The sequence below is a fragment of the Gymnogyps californianus genome, chromosome 18 (genome assembly GCF_018139145.2).
Source record: "Gymnogyps californianus isolate 813 chromosome 18, ASM1813914v2, whole genome shotgun sequence".
In the NCBI taxonomy this organism is placed as follows: domain Eukaryota; kingdom Metazoa; phylum Chordata; class Aves; order Accipitriformes; family Cathartidae; genus Gymnogyps; species Gymnogyps californianus.
Window position 1 is genome coordinate 5,826,293 of NC_059488.1, and position 24,610 is coordinate 5,850,902.

General features: G+C 48.9%; 1 protein-coding gene across 1 annotated transcript; it reads right to left on the minus strand.

Annotated features, from left to right (window-relative positions):
- Window positions 1-260: 260 nt before the first annotated feature.
- URM1 (ubiquitin related modifier 1) lies at window positions 261-19,565 on the minus strand. The gene is made up of 5 exons (XM_050907844.1): window positions 19,525-19,565; window positions 16,641-16,711; window positions 4,332-4,413; window positions 3,278-3,326; window positions 261-2,550 (listed from the first exon to the last, which is right to left on the minus strand). The coding sequence occupies exons 1-5, from the start codon at window positions 19,557-19,559 to the stop codon at window positions 2,482-2,484; spliced, it is 306 nt and encodes a 101-aa protein (XP_050763801.1). The 5' UTR covers window positions 19,560-19,565; the 3' UTR covers window positions 261-2,481.
- Window positions 19,566-24,610: the final 5,045 nt, after the last annotated feature.

The window sequence follows — 24,610 nt, forward strand, 5'->3', positions numbered from 1 at the left end:
GGCGGGGCTCGGAGGGACGAGGCGGGAGCGGAGCCGAGGGCTGCGGCGGTCCCGCGTCCTCCCGGAGCAGCTCCCACGAAAGCACGAGCGGGAGGAAGGCTTTTAACAGAGAGGCTTTATGACTCCACAAGCCGAGCGACTCAGCCGGGGCTGCCAAGGAAACCCAGGAGGAAGAGGGAAGCATTACAGGATCCGAGCAAAATTTCACCAAGAGCCTATCTAGGACAAAGCTGGAGGCTGAGAATGTTTTAAAAGGCGTTTATTTCAGAAACTTGTTGTTGTTGTTGTTACAGGATTTTGCTGTACTCCTCTTCTCCCCTCCCCTGGCTTCCCTCATCTTCCCATTTCTAGCTTTTTTTAGCAATGATTGGCAGCTTTTACTACAGCAGGAGCTAAGCCATCTGGGTCTACCTGCGCTAGCGAGGGGAATAACACCTCCCAGGGAAGGAACTCATCCTATCGTGAGCAAACAGCTGGGGGGGATAAGAACAGACAAGCCCAGCCTAAGGCAAAAACGCAGTGTAGAGGCAGGGCCGGCAGCAGCGCTGAAGACGAACCTGCCTTTTCCCACTTCGGTTTAAGTTTGTTTCAAGCTGCACGCCACGCAGGTTCATTGTTTTTCAGCCAGCTCCGTCACCTGGAATCCCCTCTCCGCTCCCCCGGCCCAGCAAAGCTTACGGCTGTGAACTCAGGACAGAGAAGAGCCTTTGGCCCGTCCGTGTCATTTATGAACGGCGCAAGCTGGACTCGAGTCGCGGCGGCTGGATTTGGAAAAGGCTGAATATCGGTTCGTTACCAGCAGTGGGCTTGAAGTCAGGGTTTCTCAGATGCAGCAGCATCGTAGTCCATGGGTGCTTTTAGCTACGCAGGTTGTGGTGGGGTAAACCTGAGAGAGGAGTCACCGGAGAAGTCAGACGGGAGAATTACTCTTTGGCACTCCCTCCGCGTCAGACAGAGTAACTCCTCTGTCAGGCGCCGGATGGGAAAGGCTCCTTGTACGGAGCACTCGGGGTGTCAGGCCAGGCTGCCCGAGCAGGGGCTGGTGCACTGCGCTGCTCACCACCTCCCAGCTCCTCCTCGGCAGCTCCCGGAGATCGAGGACAGGGCGAGCCGTACGTGGTGCAGATCAGCTCTGAGATGTGCACCGATTGAGCTTACGGCACCGGCGAGCCCTCTGCCCCGGGAGAGCCGCTGCTCGGGCAGGAGTGCTGCCGCCGGGGACCACCGCGTGCTGCCAGAGCTCTGCCGAAACGGAGGTGAGCAGGGCAGGGGGGAGCGCAGGAAGGGCAATCCTGGTCGGACGCTCCTAGAAGCTCACGCAGCATGTTTCAGACCTGTTGGCGCCAACGCTATCCTCTCTGACCCCTTCCCTCTGCTCTGGCTGTGGCCTCCCGGCTGGCAGGCCGGCCAGTCCGTCTGTCCGAGGAAACTTCTGGAAAGCGAACGGCATCTGTGCCCTAGCAGAGCCGCGCACACCCACTTCCGCTGCGCTCACAGGACTTCCTCAGGGCACGCAGTAAGAAGCCTCCCCCTCCCACTGACGGAAAGGGTTAAAAGCCACTGACTTTCTTTCCCAGGTCTCTGCGCTTTAACTCCAGCCCCAGCCCTTCCCCGGCCAGGCTGCAGCAACGCAGCTCCCCACCGCTCCCCACCTGCACAGAACGCAACGCAGGCTGATCAATTCTGTCCATCACGGTGACAGAAAGATAATTTGCTGCCCTTATCACTCCGTGCTGTCTCAGGCCGGGCATGGGTCTGTTTCCCCTCCAACCAAATGGTTATAAATTGACATTGTTCGTGGGCCAGTACTTCACCCTGCCTCAGCTCAGGTATGAAAGAGGCATAAGGCATCAGAAAAACAAAACCAAAAAAGCCTATTTCTCTCCTACTTCCCGTAAATAAATATCACAAGTGGAAAGTCACTACAGAGGGCTCTGAAGCTGTAATGTCCGCTACCTCACAGAAAAGCTAGTAAAGTAACCTTTTGTTTCCTTGCACTTCATGTCTCGCCCTTCGCGTAGCTGCGGCACAGACTGTACCAACACTAAGTATTGTGTTAAAAGAATCCCAGTTCCAGCACCAAGGCAGAGGCACCCCAGCCTTGCCCCAAAGCAGGCACATCTCCCCCAGAACGCCTCATTGCCTGCAAAGACACATCATTCTACTTGAGGTTCAGCACCCCTCTTCCTCCCGTCATGGAAAAACAAAGTCCCACATGCTGCAGGTGCTCTCTGCTCATTAGGGTACCTGGAGGTGCAGTCAGGAGAGGTGAAATGAGGACCAAAAGATGGATGCTGTTGTGGTGGACAGCAGGCCGCGTGCTGGCAGGGCTTTATTTGGATGTCTAGTAACAAGTGAACGCGGTGGGAAGATGCAGAGACCGGGCACAGGCAGTTCAAGAGAGGTTTGGGTGGGTTTAGGTTTTTGTTTGGTTTTTTTGCCCAGGGATTTGGATTTACATCCTCTTGTTTTTCCAGGAGTTCACCCGCCGTGCAATGTCGAGATGAAAAGCACATTATCCTGGTCCTGGAGTTTATAATCCAGCTCACCCTGCAGGCCAAGAAAAAAAATGAAAAATGGTTTAAATGTCATTTCCAAATACTAGCTGCAAAGAGAAAACAGCTCATAAAAAAGATGGTGAGTGTTAGGGAGAGCAGAAGGGGATAGGACTGATGTTTTCATCGTAACGGAAGCAAAGGTGAGAGATCAGACAAGGAGCTGACGTTCATTATCCCACACCGCTTTCTGGACCTGGGTTCTGACAGAACAGGTGGGTGCCCGAGGCAGGAAAATAGTTCGGGGCTGCCTGTTGTCTGAGCACAACAGTGGGCTGAAAAGGGAAGATATTTACCAGTTGCCTGTTGGGGTAGAAATCTCCCCAGGGCTGCCTTCACCTGCTACGGCACCACCGTACTCCAGCGAAGGCGGTCTGCTTGGGGCTGTGAAGCTGCCTGGTACCCACTAAGTTGTTACCCCACGCATGGGGGAGACTTGCGAGCAGCCAGAGGCGCGAAGCCCGTTGCCAGAGGCCAGGGAATACGGGTGATCTCTCTTCAGACACTGGCTGACTGATGAGACTCAGCAGGTTAGAGAAAGGCTCCAGGCTTCTGAACAGCCACAGTACAATGCAGGGAGAGAGATCCCAGCCTGCCCCTTCCCCCTCAACTACGAGATGCTTCGCTTGGGGCAGGAATCAGAAATAGCTTCCCTGAGAGCAACCACAGAACAGACAGAGCAATATTTTCAACAAAGAAAGTCAAACTGAAGGAGTACAGACCATTAGTTCCCAGTCTGCATCGTTGATGAGCACCAAAATTCCTGGCCTCCTGCAGAACAGAGATAAATAATTAGGATACAGGGCTGCTGAAAAGCTTCACAAATAGTTAAGAACAAGGGATGTTACAGCACAGATCACAAGCTGACTGCCTATAAAGCCAAAGAGAAAAAGGAATCCTAGCACGGAGGTGGAAACAGGTACAGTCTGTGCCCTTTCTAGATCAAATAAAGGGGAGGCAGGAGCAATCCCAAAGCTCATTTGAATCAAAATGCACCATTCCTGAGGATGCTCCGAGATGACTACATTTCCGTACGATGTACAAAAGCCAGGTAATTAAAACCCATGCACTACAGTCAAGTGCAGAGAGCTCGATGCGAAGGTAGGGAAAGCTATTCCGGTGCCCCTACCAAAGGCACTAAACACCCGGGATCCACTCCGAGCCCCTGATTACAGGCAAAGGGATTCCCCCTCTTTGATCTTCAGTGTCCTGCAATTGTCTCTCCTGTTACCAGGGGACCTGGCACACGCTTCAGCTCACAAAGATCCGTGACGAATGTTAAACACCCCCAGCGCCACCCCACAGTCAGGGATGGCTTGCACAGCTCACTCTGCTCCATTTCTCTTGGCTTTTTTTTTCCCCTCCACGAGGTTGGCCCCATTTTGACAATAAAAATACATTTCCCAGAAGAAATATTTGTTGGCGTTTCTCCAAGTGACTGCTTCAGTCCCAGTGATGTCAGCAGGGAACGGACAGACCTGCTAAAACTCCTGGAATTGAGGATACATGCGCTACGCTGCTCCAGGTGACAACGGAGAGGAAGTATACATGGCCCTGCTTCACATTTCAGGTGTAAAGATTTGAAGTGAGGGCTGCAAAAGACGCTCTCTGTGGAACGGGGTCAGGTGTAGTGTGGGACACCTCCCATTATCACTTTAGCAAATCCCATGTTTTCATGGTCACTAACTTGCTTCTTGCAACCAACAGGAAAAACGTATCCCAAACCATGGGGATCAACAGAGAAACACAAGGAGGATTCATAACAGCTGTACTTACACAGATTCCCCTTGCATAAATAATTCGGGTCGTTCTTTCAACAGATTCTGTTTGATCCACTTTAGCAGGTTTCTGATATCCCCTGAAAGGAGAAAGGACAGCAGTTTACAAACTAGCTGATGGCTCCTAGCTGATGCCAGAACAAAGTGATTGTTTATCCACAAAAGAGTAGATGAGGAACTTGCAAGATGGATGGGGATAGCTGCAAACCTCCAGTCAAAGAAACCACCTAACAGGACTGTCCCTTACCAGCATCTAACAGGCAGTCCTGCCTCAAGAGAGCTCAGGGCTCTGCCCCAAAACCCACGGTTTGGCAGAGGAGGTTTCCCGCAGAAAACGCATCCCACAAAGAATGAATGCAGTTCATGCTGAAGTGCCAATCCAGCAGGAGACTGCCGATGTTAAGTTTTCTTTAACACATCCCATACCCTGCGTGTTCCGTTACCACCTAACAAATTGATGTTTAACTCTCTGTGTGTATAATTAGGTTTAAAAAGTCCAAACAAGCAAGCCTAAGAACCTGAAAGGAGTAAAGGTAGATACTATCGGTACCAAAACCAGCACGAACTCTTGGAGTTCTGGGGCAGAAACGTGTACATAACCATGCATTAAACACACACACACAGGCACTGGCTACAGTAGTTGTATTGTGGACACTTGCAACATCCCTCGGCATCACACCTGCTGCCATGGTGTGTTCCCCACGTCGTGCCTGCTCCCTCCCTCTACACTTTGTGCTTATAGCTTCTTTATTAAAGCTCAGCCTTTATCTTTCCATTTCAGTAGGTGACAGGAAGGATTTGTCTTCATGTAAAAGGAGGAGGAGACACTGCTGGCGGGTTTTTATAGTATCAATTTTACTTTGTGAGGCAAAAACAATTTCTTTAGTGATAGCATCAGTTAATTTCCTATTGGAGAGGTGAGAAGCGACAGAGGGGGGGAATAATCCGTTACAGGGTTTAGAGAAGCTGACAAATTGCAATGTGGAGTTCTCCTGCATTTGCCTCTATATTTCACCGTTCCACAAACCGCTTCATCATTCTGAATCCACAATCAGTTATTCTCCCGGGGCTCCTTTAAACAGCCCTTTGAAAGCCCCGAAAGAGTTTTGTTTGTTTTCGAGGTGCAAGGAAGCTTTTCGAAGGGACAAATCCACCAGTGAGGGCTGGAGCCCTGCTCACAGGACAAGTGGGGACGGCGGGATGGGTCTCCACGTCTGTCTCACGTGTGGTAAGCTCAGTGTAGTCATGGGGAACCTTTCCGCACGCACCTCTCCGAGCTGAAATCAAACTCTGCATACGATTCCCCATGTGTTTGCTTCATGACCAGCAAAAATAAATGCGCGTGTAGCAGCTCGACGCAGTCCTTGCCTTACCCCAGGATTTTATGGGATCGCGGATGCTACCCAGAGCAGAGCTGGGGTTCTTCCGAATAACGTTACCCCCATCACTTCTGTCACACCAAGGATGAACAGCCCTGGCGTAGGCAGGTGCACATCAACTAGGCAATGGGGACATGTCCATCTGTAGCAGATGGGGGCCTCTTTTCCCAGGGAAAGGGGGAGGGGGATGCTCTGAGATTCCCGCTGTTCTCCCCCAGTCTCCAGGGCATCGGTGCCTCCGGATGACAGCCTGACCCCCGGCACACCGGTCCCACTGTGGGGCTGCCCGGAGCACGACAGGTATTGCTGCCTCCGAGCACTGGATCACTCCGATCAGGGCAAAAAGAGCTGCTTTGTGCCTTAAAACTGCCCGGTGAGCTGGACCACCTGCCTGGGGGCCAACCCACGACTCCCTTGTGATGATACGTAGTTAGGAGCACAAAATAGACCATTTCCTGCTGCTTTCCTAGCAACATGCACCGCGGACGGCGAGCGCCGCTCAGAAGGTATCTATATACCATGCCAGTCGGTCAGCTGCCAGAACAAGAGTTAACTATATTTGCCTTCCTCTGAGAAATGCTGCTGCAACTTAAAGCCCTCAGGATCTCACACCCAAACGGCTCCTGCTCTCCATCACCAAGAAATAAAAGCTGGAGAGGAAGAAAGATGGAAAGGAGCCTTCAGGAGAAGGAGGGGGGGGCGCAAAGGGGACACCAGCCCCACCGCAGCAACGCCCGTGAGCTGTTTCATATTTATGCACTTGCAGCAGGGCACACAACAATGAACTGTGCCATATACCATTCTCCTTGCGTGGAATAAGCAGCCCTTTCCTCTGGGACCTTTCAGGAGAGATCATTTAAACAGAAACACGCTGCACCAGCTGGATAAAAGACAGCCACCTAGAAGCAGCCTGGATGAAGGGGCGAGAGGACTGATTTATTCGAGGCTGAGCTGGAAGACTCCCTCACCCCTACTCCTTCCATAATAAATGTTATTTTCAGCCCCACCTGAGCCTACATTCATTTACTCCTCCCCAGAAGTCACGTACACACGTACTGAAGAATTTAGACAGTAGGAAAAAAACCTGATACCCCTGTGCATGCCTGGAGCTTCCCCGCTCCAAACAACAATGAAAATTAAGACCCCCTTCTCTGCAGCCAACCTTGAGACATAATACTTTCAGCTGCTTTCTCAGCATTGAATTTTCTCCCCCACCTTCATGTCTCTACATTCTGTACACCAATATTACTAGAATAAATCAATTATAAAGGATGAAAAATGACCAGAGCCACACCAAAACCATCTCCCACAAGTAAGATATTGAAAAGGAACAAGATTACTTCCATTGCAAGTGGTCTGGGGAGAAGCCATCTTGCAGCTCAGTGCCTCAAATAGCAGTCTTCATCAACAGCTCAGGACTCTGTATGTTATCATGATGGAAATAATAAGAGGTAAATTATAGCACAACCGCTTATCTCTTACAGTTGACATACGTAGCGTTCCTAAGACATTTTCTTTCTAATACTATGCTATGGGTCTAAGAGCTTTCCAGCTCCCTGGGCTGAGGATTTGCTATGCAAACAGCAGGTCCTCTACAAATGACACATAAGGAAGAAAAAAAATCTCAACCTGGTCAGGCACCACATCCGCTGACAAGTTGAAGTGTCACTACGACGCAGCAATTTTACACTCGTGTTGGATCTGAAGCTGGCCCCCATCACAGAACAGAGGCATTTGCTATTTGTAGGAGCACAGTTGTACTACTCATTATGCCATTTGCTGCAAAAGCAACCGTGCATTTTGGCCCAGGAGTGAGGTTCACGTGAGAGCTGAGACGATACAGCATTTCGCTCCCGCATCACCAACTCAAGTCCAGCTCACCCCAGTAATGATATATTTTTATCGTTGCTGCATGGTCGCAATGAAATCCTTTTGGTAGCCTACTCCATTGCATTCACAGTAAACAAATATCCAAACAAAAAAATCCACTCTAATTATCGGTAACTGTCCTCGCCATTGTCCAGCATCAGCAGAGAAGCGAGAGTGAACCAACCAAGGAATCTGAAATATTCTCAAACTGCAAAGGAGGGACTGAAGCACATGGTAGGAAATCCCTGTCTTATTTGTATACAGAGACAGCTTCTGTTGCCTGTGCTAACAGTACATCAAACCTCTCCAAATTCTCAGGAAAAATAATCTAAAGTTAATTAAAAAAAGAAAAACCGGCAAACGTTTGAGAAAACTGCTTAGTTCAAGTGCACAGATGGGAGCTCAAATCCACAATACATGCATAAAACAAATCACCCAGCGAAACACACAGCTCAGGAAAACGAAGTGTGTGCTTGCAGTGACACAAAGTCATTGGCTTGTCACGCAAGCAGACAGGATGCAAAAACTGCAGCGAGCATGCATACAAAAACCCAACAGCGTCGGCTCATTTTCAGCCCAGCTGCATCATAAACACTCCTGGTTGTGGCAGACAGAACTGCAGTCTGCTCCGTCCTCTTGCGTACCCTCCAAGGCCTGATCTTCTGCATTACCCCAACTGTTCCTTGATGAAGAATCTGCTGAGCTTCCTCTGCAAGAGAAATGCATCTAAGACTCCATTTTAGCACTGCCTGGACCAAGAGCCCAGGTTCATTCGCCCTCAAAACCAGGGCTGAAATCCATAGATCTTTCCTAGCTCAATAAAACCTCCTGGGCCTGACAGATTCATCAGTGATAACTGAGCAAAGAGGACACTCGCTGTGCACAGAGAGAAACCAGGTGCCTTGAATAAGAAACACCAAGCTGGGTGTTGCACTAGAAGGATCTCACACTAAACTGATAAACGTGCAGAAACGCAGAAGGATTTTGCGCAACCGTAATACCAGTTGACAGAGACACGCAGCTCTCGGCTCCCAGGGAGCTGCACAGGTCGCTGGCAGATTCACACACACACACACACGCAACAACCAGACACCTCCGTGTCCCCTGCCTTAAAATCCACATACAAACCCGCACAAAGCACACAGTGCCTCGAAGGGTACCCAGAGGGTGTAATTACACCCATACTCTTGCCTTGGCTGCAGAACTGGGAGCTTATTTCAGGGAAATAGGGGAACCCTATAAAGGCCGAACCATGGAAAATTCCCTTCTGGTCCGTAATAAATAAGATATATGCAGCACTGGTCACTAAGGGGTCAGTGCCGCAAGAGCACAGCGCTTTCCCGGGCCGCCTTGCGGATACCTCCCTGTGGGGTACCATTTCTTTGACCCAGAATAAGATCATTTATCATACTGACCATGGCTGAGCTCCAATTTGCTGAGGTCACTAACTCTGGACGAGCGCCGCTCCACCCACATTCTCAGCCACCGGCCTGTAACCATGACAAAGCCCCTTCCCTGCCGCTCCTCTGCCATTATTCCCCCTGCCTGCATGGAAATGTATGGAAAGACAATTTGTATGCCCCTTTCCCTGCTTAAGCAGCTTGTTTTTAAAATAGACGAACCAGCTCCCAATACCTGCTGCCCCTCCAGGTGCATGCCTTCTCTCAGCTTTTGAATCTGACGGCCCTCCAGGAATCTGCACTCTAAAAGAGCTTGTTACAAAACCTGACCTAAGGGATCCTTCAGACTCCTCCAGCCTCCCATCTGATATGCAAATCATGCGCTGAAGCAGATGATGGTGTGCCATAAACCGTAGAAGAAGACCTGGAATAGCTGATATAAATGGAGTCACAGGCAAATGGGTTCGGTACTATGCAGAGTGAGCAGCAAGGCAAAATTTTGCAGCAAGAGCAAAATCCATTTTCTCTGACAAGTGCACAAGCCAATCCTGCCACGCTCTGGAGTGGGCAGTGATTTAAGTACTAGGGAAAAAATTAGGGGGTAACTACAGCCAGACATAAGAGAATCCCAATCGTTGCTCTCATCTGTTCTTGTGTGCTACGAGCGAACACCAAGGTCTTGGTTTCTGTAATTTTTAATTGCGTTATGACATCTTTTTCTCACTTCTCAGCTAGAAGAGCAATCCTCTTCTCCATTTTCTTGTGTCCACAAAATGGGAAGGGATCACAGGGATGTTTCATAGCCCTCCTGTTAGCAGTGAAGACTCAGATCCCAGCCATCACCCAGCAATTCTCAGCCCTGAGATTTTAATCACAACGGTCATGAACTGGAGAGGAGCTGCTTGGGATCTTCCACTCCCCGCAGGCTGCTGGTAGGAGAACACAAGTTCAAGGGATCTCCAATCCCACTCGCTAGCCAGCAGCAAGCCTCCAGATCCATCAGCTCCTGTGACAAAAAAAAGCAGCTCCAAGCTGATTCTTAGGGTAAACCTAATCCCTACTCATTTCCAAAGTCAGAGCATCTAATTCCGTAACACCCAACGCTATTGTCACTTCAGGCTCCCAAATAAATGCCAGTGCACCAAACTGTCTCTTTTAATTAGGATCACAGATCACTAGCGCTGGCCCAGGGTCTTGCCTCTCGTTCAAAATTGTCAAAGGAAGGAACTGAGAGAGCCTCAAAGACTATTGCACCGGCAGCAAAGTGCCAGATTGGGAATGGCAGACATTAAAAATAACATCTCGTTAACAGGTCCTGTGATTTTATCCCTCTGCCAGTGCAGAATTATTATCAACAAAAGACCATCCCAAGCCTTGCCCGGTCTGATTTTAAGATGCTTGAGCAATGTAGACCCGCTACCAAACCACAAGGAGACTGTGCCATGGTCTAATAGTTTTTGCAGTCAGGAATCTTCTGCTAATGCACCAAACTCCCATTTCTTCATTCCTCCCTATCCATCTATGCTAGATGATATTGCGTCACCCTGGCTATAATCTGTCCTTCCCAATGATAAAGGAGATATCCCACCTCATCACTTTTCCATTCATTTATCCTGCTTAACCTTGAATGTTGCTGGTTAATTTTTTTTAAGCTGCTCAGGAAGACAATTCAGAGAATGCATTACTAACCGCAGGCGTAAAGCTTAGCTGAAACCCATCAAACTGAAATTTCCCCTCTCCCCTATTTTCCCGGCTTCTCGGTTTTGTGTGCATGCACGCACACCAAGGGTTAAAAAGGAAAACATTATCACTATTACAAAAGACTACACAGAGCTGATGTGAGACCCCAGACCACAGAGAAAGGTGGCTGCTCCTACCAGCATGCAGAGGGATTCCCCGGCAGCCTGGCACTGCCCTGCACGCAGCCAGCCTGGCCCAGGGAATCCCCTGGGCTGGGCTCTCCCTGGCACTGCCAGCTGGATCAGAAAGAGCCTTGAAGTCAACTCCTTGCCCCCTCCCAGCCTGGCTGGTGGCTGGTGTCCCCTCTGGCTGCTGGATGAGTCAGTGTCTCAGCTCGGCTCAGGAACTGCCATGATTTTATTCCTCTAAATACAGAAATCGCGCAGCGTCCAGCCCTCGCCTCTCACTTTCGGGCTCAGATCTGCTTTGCTATTATTAGACTTTCATATACGGCAAGCACCATTAAACCGATTCCTGTCCACCCAACCCAGCCACCCCCACAGATACTCCAAGCCCCTCAGTCTTACTTGAAAGGGGAAAAGAAAGGGCCAGTGAGATGATCAGGGTGGAGGAGAGGGGGGGTAAGATTTACAAGTGAATGGAGGTAAGAATGGAGCAGTTTGTGGGATAAAGGGGCTGCAGAGGGAGCTTTACAGATGTGCAGAGGGACGGCGGCTCATTGTTTAATTAAGCAGAAAGTGGCTCTTTTGAAAAGCAATTTTGCACAGGAGCTCTGAGCTCAGCAAACAACTCCTGCGAGTGAGGGCAGGAGGAGAAAGGAACAGCTGGCCCGGAGCCGTGTGAACCGCATGCTAAGCGGTTTAAAGGGCCCAGATCCTCCTCCCCAGCCCTGCTCCGCTGCCACCCTCTGAACAGTGCTGTCAGCACAGCAAATCCCACCAAGAGAAAAGAGAGAGCGGAGGGGGGGGGGCTGGCACAGAAAGGTTATCCTTCTAGGTGTCCACACTGCAATACAGCGGCTGGGAAGGAGGGTGGAACAGCCAGGCTTTGTTATCCCAGGGATTTGGTCACACACAAGAGCTGGTTTCTCGGTGCCTGGGAAGCTCCTTCCACAATGAGTTGGGATGAGCTGATCCAGTAACGCAGCTCCGCGGCCTCCCGGGAGAGTGCTGGGACTGCTCCTGCGAGGGCATGCGTTTGTTTCCCCATTCCCTCTGAAGGACTCATTCCTTGCGCAGAAGTGATGCATGGCCTCGCTGGGACGGTGACCCGAAGCTGTGCATGCAACCTCTGAGCCCCGCACCAGGGCTGCAAACACGGCAGGGACCGCTTGCTCGCGGCGGCAGCCCTGCAGCATCACACCAGGCTCCAGGGCTGCTCGCACCAATTGCTGGAAAGAGCAGCCGGGATCCAGGGCTGAGCTAGTCCAGCCTGAGGTCCCATCCTGTGTAACCCGCTGAGCCCCCTTTCCTTGCCAGCAAATATATAATTACCTGCCTAAGAGAGATGCACAAGTAAGGGAATAACCCCAGAGTCCTTTGAGACCTGCGAGTACCATACACTGGGGTTAAAGAGATTCGACTGCACGAAGTTCCATAGAGCTATGGGTTTTTTTCATCGTTCTTCTAATAAGCCTCAGCATTACCAAATATATTTTCATTCTTTCTTTGGAGCTAGTTTTAAAATGTTAGGAATAATAAACAGAGCAATAAAAGCATTCCAGAATATTAACAACTTAACTACAACGTACTAGCTAGCTATAGCACTGGGCATTTGCAGACAACCGACGCCAACTGCCACTCTTGATTTTACACGTTGTTTTGGCATAGCACCCCAGTCAACTCTGAACACATGCCATGCTGTATTTTTTAAGCCACTCTGCCTGTAACACAGGTCTGATCTCTTGAGATCCCCAGGCTCTTCTCCGAGAAGATGAATGCTCCCAACTCCCCAGCAGTCCTCCATGCTGTGCAGAACAAGGCCCCTGGAAAGCAAAGCTCTCGAGGAGCAGATCAGGCTCTTCTCTACGGGGATTTAACATAAGCAGCACTTGGCAGATTATTTTAATTTTCCCTCTAAAAAAAAGTCTGATTAGCAACAGGCTTTTTCCCTGGGGTTTTGGTAAAGGGAAACCACAAACAATTACCAAAATACACTGATTAAAAATTTATCCTTCCAGACTTTTAAGTGCCAAAACACACGGTGAATTCTTGAGTACCCGAGAAGGTCCAAGTGATGACTGCTGAAACTGGTCACTGCTGCTCCAAAAACACAAGTCCCATCACTGGAACTACGGGAGAAGTTGGAATTCGAAGGCCTGGACCTGCAGCTGAGCAGCCTGCAGCACAACTGCCAGAGACTTTACAAACAGCCCCAACCTCCAGATACAACATCCAGTAGACAGCACAGCAGAGAGGTTTTGTAAACACTCTTCACCAGCATGACGCTGCTGAGCTAAACCTGAAATGACTACAAGGGTTAAACAATGCCAGTGACTTCCTACCCTTCCAACAGCGTCCATGCAACTCGCATGGCCATAGACAAATCCACCACTGTGAGTCCCAGCGAGATGGAGGAAGGAGCTCCGGCATCACTTGCAGAGCAGTCATACAATGATCTATTTGATTACTGAAGCACTTGGTTAAATTACTGTGGCTTGTTTCAGGAGGAGGCTGCCAAATACATTTTCAGTTTTTAATTTAGGTTTTCTCTCTTTTATGCTCCATTGTCTCTAATAGCCTCTTAGATGCTTGAAAATAAAGTTGATTTCCCTGCCAATTTAATCCTCTCTCCATGTGACAAATATTGTTATTCCCCCAGCTGCTTTCTCCCCCACACACCGTTTTTATGCAGAATAAGCCAACAGGGCATTAATGCCTTTAGATCCTCTAACAGCATTATCAATGAGATCATCAAAATAGCCAGCAATTTGGGACAAGATTCTTGTTTAACTTGAGGTCTTCTTTCCGCAACAGCTCTAAAAGATTACACAGTCCTGCACAAAGTGTGGCTTATGTAAATCTATCTGTCTATGCAGATAGATCACACCTTTTTAAGTTCCTACTTGGCAGCAACTTCAACACGCAGGCTAAGACAGCTCCGCTTTGGAAATAAAGAACTGCTGTTTTATTGACATTAGGATACAAAAAAACCCTTGGATAACAAAAATAGGCCCCGCCATACGGCTGTACCCCTCGTGGCTTGCTCTTGTCCCATTTGCAGCTTCCTTCCTCCTGCCTTTCCTAATCTCTCCAGGAGCCCATCTCCAGGCGTCAGAAAAGGCCAGAGAATCAAATCTTCTTGAAAAAGTTAACTGGATCTGGAACCCACCTACTTTCCACCTAGTGCCTGTTACCAGGAAAAAGGAAATGACCACAGAAGAATTTGTTCAAACAACATTATTATCATTCAGAGAACATTGCCCTTGTCAACTATGGAGCAGAGGCTGTTTTATTCACCTAAGTATTTGTAGGTATTTCTTCATATAATTTTCCACCTGCCCTCACCTCTGGGATATATATAAAAATGCCTAAACAATTAAAATATAGCTGGGCCCAATGTCCCAGAGAGAAGCAGCTGCTCTGCAAAAAGGAGGACAAAGACAAAAATAACCTAGAAAGAAAGGAAGAGTCAGTAAGAGAGGCCAAAATGGCCAAAAATAAGCTTGATGGCTAATGAAATCAGTTAAAATGGGGTCAGAAGTGCAGGTCTTCAAGCAGTGTTCATACTACAGATCTTTCCCCAGAGTATTAACTGACAGACATGTGGGGTAAGGTAAGCAACAGGATGCACTGAGTAGAACTGAGCTGTTTTATTTCTCTAATCATTGTAATTCTGGCTGCACGAGGGCAGCAGGGAACATACTACATATATCTTTATTTACCCAGAGGTAAGTGAATTAAACTTTCTTAATGTGAATGAGGAAAATACAAAGCATTAGGAATAACGTAAAATTACAAGAATTTACCAAATTTCTTATTCACGTTTCTGATCAGTTTCTTCTGACTCCTCACTTCTACGACATAATTCTCATTCAGAAATATTATGAGGGCTATCTCCAGCGATCCCTTACTGTCAGACATGAACTGCACATCTGCCTACCCCATCCCTGTGCTGGCTGTAAATGTCACTATAGCAGAAGCCTCGCAATTCTGTGTCTGCTCCTCAGCCGCTACAATCCACAACCTGCCCAAAAACTGAAACCTCCCTGTCACTCAATGCACATGAAAATAGCAGGCTGCAAACCAGGGGAGCTGGTAAGTGGGCACACTGTCCATTCTGCCACTCTTGTTACAGGGATAGCAGCATCTGAAAAACAAGGCAGCGTGAAAAGCTGGGAGCAATAATGTCTTAGATGAATCTGGAATTAATCACTGGAGATTGTGAGTTTGAACCCTGAGACTGAGCCAGACCTTCAGGGAAAGATTTATCCTTTAGGATAAATCCAGCTCCTAGTGAAGTCTATAGAAGTCTTCCCAGCAACTTCAAGCGGGAATGGATTAGGCCACATACAACTGCACCGCTGACAACCATCGGGCCAGAAGAATCATTCTTTGATATTAATCCCTCCCTTCCCCTGGCAGAAATAAACACCTCATGTAATAACCCCTTCTTCTTGAGCATCTGATCATGGTTTGAACACCACCAATGCGGTGGATATCAGTGGGTATTTTAAATTTACAGAACACTGAAGAAAATTATGCTCTAGCCCCCAAGTTTATAAACCAACTAAATGAGTGTTTTGGCATTTCTTTACTATCTTCCATTTAAGGATCTTAAGTGCTTTAACAGTGCTGGAATTTAATGCTGAACTCTCTTGTGACACATGAAAGTATCACTACTACTTCACTAGCAACAGGGGAAAGTTAAGCAACACGACTAAACTCACAAAGCAAATCAGCGTCAGGTCATGTTTCTGGATCCCCAGTCCCTGTCCTTAACCACAAGATAACACGCTATTCCAGTGCTCCTATTATATTTGAATTACACGTACTTATGTCCAAGCATCAAAAGCGCTTCTACCAATCTCTAATTACTTCCAGGCACGGCAAGAAGATTTCAGGCCTGAACGTTCACAGCACATAGATTATGGTATTAGCCATTCATGAGATATTAGTTGTTAACATTCCCTGATGCTTTGTATTATTTCGGTTTATAATCCCACTCTCAAATAGCATAAAGCATTGCTATCTAGCTGGAAGAATTCAAAACATACCTGCGGCAAAATTACGTTGCAACTGAAGTATGCACACACATAAGGAGAAACAAGAGAGTTAGTACAGCACTTCTCAGTATTGATATTCCAAATCACAAACCAGAGATTATGACTGTTTATCACTGGGACACTCAAGTCTTTACCTTAACAGCATCTTATTTTTTACTGTAGGGAAGGCTATATGCAGGATGTCCAGCATCACATTTGAGCATTAGCTTTGCCATTTTCAACTGCATAGTTAATATAAAACGATTACATATACTTGAAAATCAAATTCGCAGATAAAATACATTAATGTTACATTGCTATACACACATCCACATATCTATACACTACATATATACACACACATATATACATATATGCCTCTTGGAAACTTCAGAACAGGCAAGGCAAAACAAGGGAGAGAGGAGGTTATCGGTGGTTTCAAGTATCAAGCAAGACAAACGTAGACTTGATGGAAACATTCAGAGGCCGTTGTCTATCCAGGAGGAGGGAGGCAAAAGCCTTAAGGAAGAACTCGATTCACAAGTGCTTAGAGGACAGGAAAGATGCTCAGACTATTTCTGCTTGGTATTTACTTTGAGGACTAACCATTGCCAAGCTATCTGATCCACAGTATGTCTGAAAGTGCTTTTAAAATACATTGATTCTTGTTGCCAACTAATGAAACTGCTGTACAAACCAGCTTTGTTTCATTTGTTGTCATTCCTTCAAGTTATCCAACAAGTTCTGATACTCACAAGGCTCTGGCTGACAGGGCAAAGTCACTTGATGCTTTTTGACACCATCGAACAAGAGTTCTGCACCACCTCTGAAACAAAAACAATGAACCACTGAGATTTTGCTTTATTGTCAAAAGGAAGACAGTACAAAAGAGGCAATTTACATAGATGCCACAACAGAGAAAACAAATGACACAGACTATATTTAGCACAGGATTCTCTTTGTCTTTTTTTCCTCTCGCAAACCACAAGTCCGTAGGGGAAGTTGCCATCTCCCATCGCCAACACATACAGCAGGCTCCGTTGCAGGCCAGAACCCCACGGTGCCAGGCATCGTCCCAACAGAACAGGAAGATGGCTCCCATCCCAACGCGCTTACAAACCGCCGTGCAGCGCCTAGCCTAACGCCTTCCCTCTCCCTTCAACTATGGGCATTGCTTCAATTCAAACAATATTACAGCCACTACGCTACATCCAACATCGCTCGTCCCTAACGCCTTTTAGCCAGAAGTCTCAAGGCGTTTCACAAAACGTGAAAAATCGTAGCATCCTTCTGGAATAAATATTCCCCCAGTTTCCACTTGTGAACAGAGAGAGGAAATGACTCACACGAGGTTACATAGCAAGTCAGCTGCAGAGCCAGCAGTCCTTGAGTCTTGGCAACCCTTTCTTCATCTACTTACTACAAAGCGTTCCCTCTCGGGAGGGACTTGACTGGGAGAAGCAAGCAGAACAAGCAACAAGGATGACAAGATAAAGTAAAAATAAATAAATAAATACACAATCTTTCTCCACTGAACAACCTGATGAACATCCCCCTTCTGCTATTCAGAATGTACTGGGGGACTAGCCTCAGATAACTAAGTGGTGGCCTCTGCAAGCACAAGAGATCGAGCGCGAGCAAAATATGCAGAGGCTGGCAAGTACAGGAGCTGGTCCTCACACCTGAAAAAAATGGGATTTAAATTGGGTCTAGGTACCTAATCTCCTTAGGCTCTTAGAAAAAATAATTAATTTTTGTAACTGCAACTTATAAGCCTCGGCAAGCTCCTCACCTATATTCCTTTTCTGGAAAAAGAACAATTGTGAAAATCTTGAGCTTTACAAACATAAATCAGTTTTCCTGATGTTGTGAGGCCACAGGCCAAACTCAGTCTTAGAAGATTATAAAACTTTATCATGTGAATAGAGACATGGATAATAAACAGGAATGCTACTTTAAGATACGGGACACAGAAGCAGATAGTGTGAGCTCTTGACTCTAGGCTGAACAGGATGACCAAAGTTTTAACAATTAGGAAACTCTTAAAAAACTCAACTCACTTGATACTCAACTGAGGTAGAAAAACGACCAACCCGTTTTCAAAGGGCATATAATTGTGGCAAAATGTTCTTCCAACTTAAACGTAATTACTTTAGAAAAATTGTCTTACAAAGTTACTTTCTGGAAACTTATTGGTGCCTCGCATCCCTTGGAAACCAACACAATAAAGAGAAGTATTTAAAATAAATAATCCCCACCTAAATATCAACAAAGGCACGTCCAGACGTTACTAAGTTCTTTTAAATTCAATATCTAAAAATGCCACACTAGGTTTTCTTGGCTCTGCAATGGAAGAGCACAACAGAACCCTTGTTATGCCCTCGGCAGCATTACTTATATGCAGCAACTCTCCTAAAGAGCACTCTGTTGGTGTTCTTCCACCAGCTCACAAAAAATAGCTATCTGAAAATTGAAGCAGCGATTATTAACATGAGCCGAGATTCATGCGAGAGAACAAGTCCCAGCAATTATATGAAAAACATTTTTTTATGTAATGAAAACAAGGTCACGCTTTGTTACAGCGGGAAATGTAGATTGCAAGATAAGGTCCTTCTGTAATGCGCTAGCTGTGGGGAACTCAGCTGTGATTTGTACATAGAGAGCTCATTTATGCATTTCCAAGGGAAGCAAAAATGCATCTCACTCTTCTGGGAAACTTAGGAGAGTTACTGCAGCTGGAAGTGGGAAAGACTGAGGAAAGGATTCTTAAGGAGAAGAGTATTTCAAGGGTTATGGCATTTCTGTGTTCATGAAAGGGTGGGAAAAAGCAAATAAATAGCGGCCTTTTAGCTTCTGCTAAAAGAAGGCTTTAACAAAATAACACAAGTATTTCCACAAATATGCACAGACTTCCACTGCAACACTTTAACTTCCCAGTGCCAGAGCGCTGGCAATGCAGATACTACAGCAACAAAGACCTGAAAACCTAAATGCTACAAAGCGAGAACCCGGCTATTTTACACTGAACTGAAAGAACTGAAACACAAAGCAAAGCGAGTGCGCATGTACACACACATAAACACACACACACACATATATATATGTACAGAGAAAGAAAGCCGAAAAACGAGTGGAAGGTTTTTATAAATAATTTTAATAATTAAAAAAAAAAAAAGGTTAAAAGGGGAGAAAGGCAAGGACTTGTACAAGGCGCTCACACACAGACGTAAGCGAGGCCACGCCGCCGCCTCGGCGCGGAGGGGCAGGGCAGGGCGGCGGCAGCCCGGCCCCAGCTCCGCGCTACCTGGGCAGCACTGAGGGGCTCAGGGCCGCACCGCAGCGCTGCGGGAAACCGCCCCGGCGGAGCCCGGCCCCTCCCGGCGGTGCCCGACATCCCGGCCTGGTTCCCCGGGGGCGGCTGCACCCGCCACCCCGGGCCGCAGCCCCGAAGCCCCGTGACGGTGGCGGCACCCGGGCCCAGACGAGCTCGTAGCGGCCCCCCAGGCCGCGCGCAACAGCCGCTCCGCCTCAGGGCCGCGGCCGCCTCACCGACGGGCCCAGCCCGGCCCTACCCTCCGCCCGGGTCCCCGGCCCCCGCTGCGGCCCCCAGGCCCCGCCGCCGCCGCCGCCCGCGCTCACCCGAACTCCACCTGCAGCGACACGGGCGCCGCCATCTTGGCGGCGGCGGCGGGCGGGAGGGGAAGGCGCGCCCGGGCCGCGCCGGAAGTGCAGCGCCGGCTTCCGGCCGCGCCGCGTTGCCCGGCGACGGCGGGAAGGAGGGGCGGCCCTGGGCCCGGCGGCCGCGGCCTCGCAGGGCCCCGCTGGGCCCCGCTGGGCTCCCCGGGGCCCGGCCGTAGCCGGCGGCGGCTGCGGGCCGAGCGCGGCCGGGTGGGTTGGCCTGGCCTAGGGAGAGCCCTCAGCAGAGCTTCCTCAGTGCCGGGGCCCAACGGCCGGGCACACGCTCTCCTCAGGGCTGCCGGAAGGGAGGCCCGTTCCTCCGGAGGTGTGCCCTAGGCTCTTACACCAGGCGATGTTATTTTTGAATACCTATTTCTGCATTAAATTTACATGTTGCTATACACAGAGCCCTTTTTCACATGTTGAGAATGCTTCGGCTGCACAAAGGCAAGGAGCTGCAGCAGACATTTCCCAGCGGCGAAGCCAACCTGCAGCCTTGCAGTTCATTTGAATTTTTAGTGGCGAAGCAGAAATAGCCAGGCCGGGTGAGACTAACGACCGCTCCTGTCGCCACCACGGAAGATGTGCTTCTGCGCGTCAGAGAAGGCGGCAGTTCAGCATCCCCTTCTGCTCAGGGCCGCCTCTCCTAGCAAGCACATCCCCGCGGCACCGGGCACCTTCCAGCACGACGTTAAACAACGCGGCTCACATCTGTCGCCTGTTTGTTTTCTCCTCCTGTCCCCAGAGGGAGAAGCGTGTACACAGGCGGGATGCAGCCATGGCAGTGACAGCTGGGCTGTGCAACGGCGCAGGCTCTTCTCCCCCACAGCATGGAGCTGTACTGGGCAGCACTGGTGGAAAAACTGCAGCCCCGTAACCCTCCCTCCACTCAGGGGAGGGTTTGGATTTGAAAAATACATGTATGCGTGCACACATGCACATAGAAATGTAATATATACGCATATACATGGTGCATTATGTGTAAGGGGCATAAATTTACACAGACAGATTGCTCTTCGTTTATGCTAACGGGGGTCAGAGTATGCCTAACCCCGAGAGCAGAAGGTGGTGGTGTTTGTAATGGCCTTTTGTTCTCGGAGGAGATCATTCTTCGGGCTGGGCCCCAGGAAAGGCCGGTCCCCAGCGCAGATGAACGCTGCCGTCGCTGCCGGGGTTACGTGATGGCAGAGGCATGAAGCTGTTGACCGTGGTCTTCATCCAAAAATTCCAGCTGGATTTTAAATATCTCTAAATCCTGAGGCTTTTGAGTATCTCAGAGATATGGCCCAGGATGTTGAACTGATTGTATGGGAAACCAGCTGAGAGAAGAAGCCTTAGTCAAAAATCTTACTTCTATACACTTCAGAAATGACTGAAGCACTCTGTATACAGAGGATCTGGTAATCTGGACTCCAGATCAGTGTTTGCAGTTATGGTTTTATATGAGCTATTCTTCTTGCTTCCAGAAATCATTTATGAGGCCAAATAATAGGAGAACTGGCTCCTAAAAGAATCTTGATTCCCAAGTTATAGAAATACAACAAAATATTACAGATTTAGTGTTAGTACTTCCCTGGAAAAGCAAAAAGAAATTAAAAAGAAAGAGAACAGTAATCATAAATACCAATTTGGCTCATTCAAGCATTCAAAGCTGGTTACTGTTAACAATTGCCCTGGAAATACAGCCAGCGAGCACATGAGATATGGCGGACGTTTTTATGGACATCATGTGCTTGGGAGAGGAGCGAGTCCCGTCTCCATGCTGGGTGCTGAAATCAGAGCATCACAAATTCTCCGGCATATGCTTGGGGATGGGGAAAGCAAGCACGTAATCTCCTCAAGAAAGTGTAATGCTGACATTGTTATTTCTAAAGTGCTGTAAACATTGATGGTATTTGATAAACAGGTACGTAAAGCAAAACTAGATAAAGAGAAGGCTCCTGCCTTGAACGTGTACCCTGGGTTCAGTTCACTGTAACACGCCGTCTTCTCGTTCAAACCCAGGGATGTGTCACTATGCTTTACTTAAGCTAAACTTCTCTTTTTATACCCAATTTTCCATGACAGATCCCTCACTTGGTCCTAAGCGTGGGATGGCACTGGGCAGGACCAGGCGTCCCCAGGTAGCTGTGGTGCTCACCCCAGTTACGCGGGGCAAGAGGCAGCCGACCAGGGTGCTCCGGCTGCACCCGCCTTTCCCCTCCCACAAAGTCAACTGCGCCAAACAAAAGAACAGGTTGGAAATTGAGCCTGGCAATAAAGAGGGTTTAATTTCTTTTGTCTCAGTCCTGGCTTTTTTTTTTTTCCCCTGCCGTTTGCACGCTTTTTCTCTCCCCTTGAGTGCAAAAGGGGCATGCTTCCATCCCTCCGCCGAGGGTTTATTCTGGAGGAAACGGTTTAGGTCACCATCACGTTTTACAGCGAAACGTAGTTTATAAATACAGCGGGGCCCTGCGCTACGAGGAAACATTTTATCAGAGAGCCCCGAACTGACGATTCAATTATTTTTCAATAAAACATCAGGGGAATGCGCAAACAGCTGCTCGCATCCTTCCCCACAGCAAGTCAAACTTCAAGGGGAACAATAGCTGGCGAAAGGGGAGCCATCGCGGAGGCGGCGACAATGGGTTTCCTTACTCGGGGCTTTGTTTGATTTCCCCGTCTCAGTTTTGAACTCCCTCCGCCGGAGAAAGGCGAGGGGGTAGGACGGGGAGAGGGGGAAGCAGGCAGAGGGGAAGGAGGGTCAGTGGGAGTTAAAGCCTTTTGCAGCCTTTCTCTCCCATTCATGTGGTAATTGGGTGTCAAGCAGAGATCAGTAAGATGGAGCCCGGCCTCTGTGCCCGGGTTAAACTGCAGCAGAAAGAAAGCGGGAGCTGAACCGACGGAGGCCTGAATGTCATTAGGGCGGGAGGAAGCGCCTCTCCCCCAGGAGCCCTTCTGCCGGGGTGCTGGGCTGGGGGGGCCGCTTCCCATTCAGGGCATCCCTGAAAGCGGCCAGACAAAGCGGGAGGGCGTCCGAACAATGCCGCACCCCCGGCTCTACCTTCAATAGGGAGCTCTAAACAGGCGTTTAACCTTCAGAATAGCTGAAAGTGATACTCAAAGCTGAGGAGGTGGCTCACCCGCCGCTGTTAGCCTCTTCCTGCGGCCAAGCCGGAGGCCACTTGGATGGCCGGAGGCAAGGAGGGAGGCTCTCGCCGCCCTTGCTTCCTCGGCCCCGTTGGCACAGCGCTGGGGGTGTGCAGGGCCCCGTGCGGGTCCTGGGAGATGTCACCTCCAGGGCAGGATCAGACCCCGACTCCTGCTCAGGCTGGCAGGATGCTGGCATCCCTGGGGAGGGCTGCTCGGCACCCTCAAGGATGGGGCTAGAGGAAGGCAGGGCCATACCGACGAGGGGGATGTAGCATAGTAGGGGTCGTATCCCACTTCACAAGCCTGGGATCATTTGGCAAGGGATCTGGGGAGATCTGGGCAATGACCCCGCTCCCAAGCAGGGGGATGTCCCGGCCTTGGACAGAGTCGCCATCGCCTGCGATTCCTGGGGTTGCCAGCCTGTACTGCATGACCCCAACTGCCCAAAGCTCTCCCAGAGCCTGGCCTGGCATCATTTGTGCCTATGGGTGGGATTTTTAATTAACCAGGAGAAAAGAGGGTCAAACCCTGGGTTATTTTGGAAGGTGGGATTTACCACTGAAACGGTCCAGGCTCGAAAAGAGCAGAGCAGGACCCATCCCCTGCTCCCCGAGCCTCACGCTGCTACACAGCCCAGCCATCCTGTGCTGCTCAAGAGCTAAGCAGCAAACAGCCCTAAAGATATTTGCTTCCCTAGCGAGGCCTTTCTGCTTTAAGGAGGAAAGCTGCCGTCCCTTCCCTCTGCAGGCAGGATGACAAGACGCAGGCGCTTTCCGCAGACCATCATTTTGATGGAATCCCCTGCAACACAGCCCCTTCAAACTGGAGGGGGAAAAGCTGTCCCTGGCCCTGCTCCTGGTTATACTGGAACCACTCAGGGGAATCGCGTATTTCCATTTCTAAAGAGCGCACCAAAGGACAGTCCCTTCTTTAGTCCAGAATATTTCCCTCTCGCCGCTTAAAGGCAAAGCTAGCTCGTCAGTGTGCGGAGGAGCAGGCAACTGTCATTGTTTGGGAAGACTCCAGCATGCCGAGAGTGGCAGGAGGAGGCTGGAGAGATGTGGCGTTAAAGATTGTCACAGACTTTCTCAGCAGCAGAAATTAATTTCACCCAGAAAGGTCCTGAGCAGCTTGCAAAGCCCCCACCAGCATTTAGGCTAAAATATGCTCCAGTTTTGCACACTAAGCATGGCCTGGCTGAGCTGGACCTCGGGCTGGAAAGAGATGGTGATCAGAGAGAAAGTTGCAGCATTATTTTTCTTAATATTATTGTCACTGTCCAGGATGCAGGGTCTGGGAGAAGCAGTCATCTCCATGGTGAAAAGTACATTTGGTTTGTAAAGCTCTTTGGCTTTGCTTAAATTAATAGGCTAATAATAACCCAGGAAAGGATTTTAATGTTTTCTTAACCTCATGCAAACAGCTTTTTAAGTATTTTAATAAAAAAAGAATAATACCTCATACTTTACATATAGTACTTTTATCTATATGCAGCTGTTGAGCCAGACTAGCGTATTGATCAAAGGAGAGAGAGAAGTCTCGCAGGTTGTCTCTAATCATAGAAAGAGGATTCAATTAGCTTCTTCCTTAAAATCGCACAAAAAGAAATTAAAAAAAAAAATCAGACTATGATTAAGCACTGGCTGCTTCTTTCTAAACACCTCTCTGCTGGAAGCGTTTTGTCCCAGCATTGATCCCGGGCTCAGTACCGCACTTGCAGTTGTATTCCTGGACTGAGAGCTTCAGGGACGCTTGCACCTAGGCTTCATTTTTCCAGAGGAGCTGGGACTTTAAAAAGGCCCTGGGATTTCAACCCAAAGCTGACAGCCAACGGAAAAACTCTTAATTGGTGTAGCTGGGTTTTGCAGGGAGCCTCAAAGCATTGCCAAGTGCGACACAACCCTCCTCAGTAAGG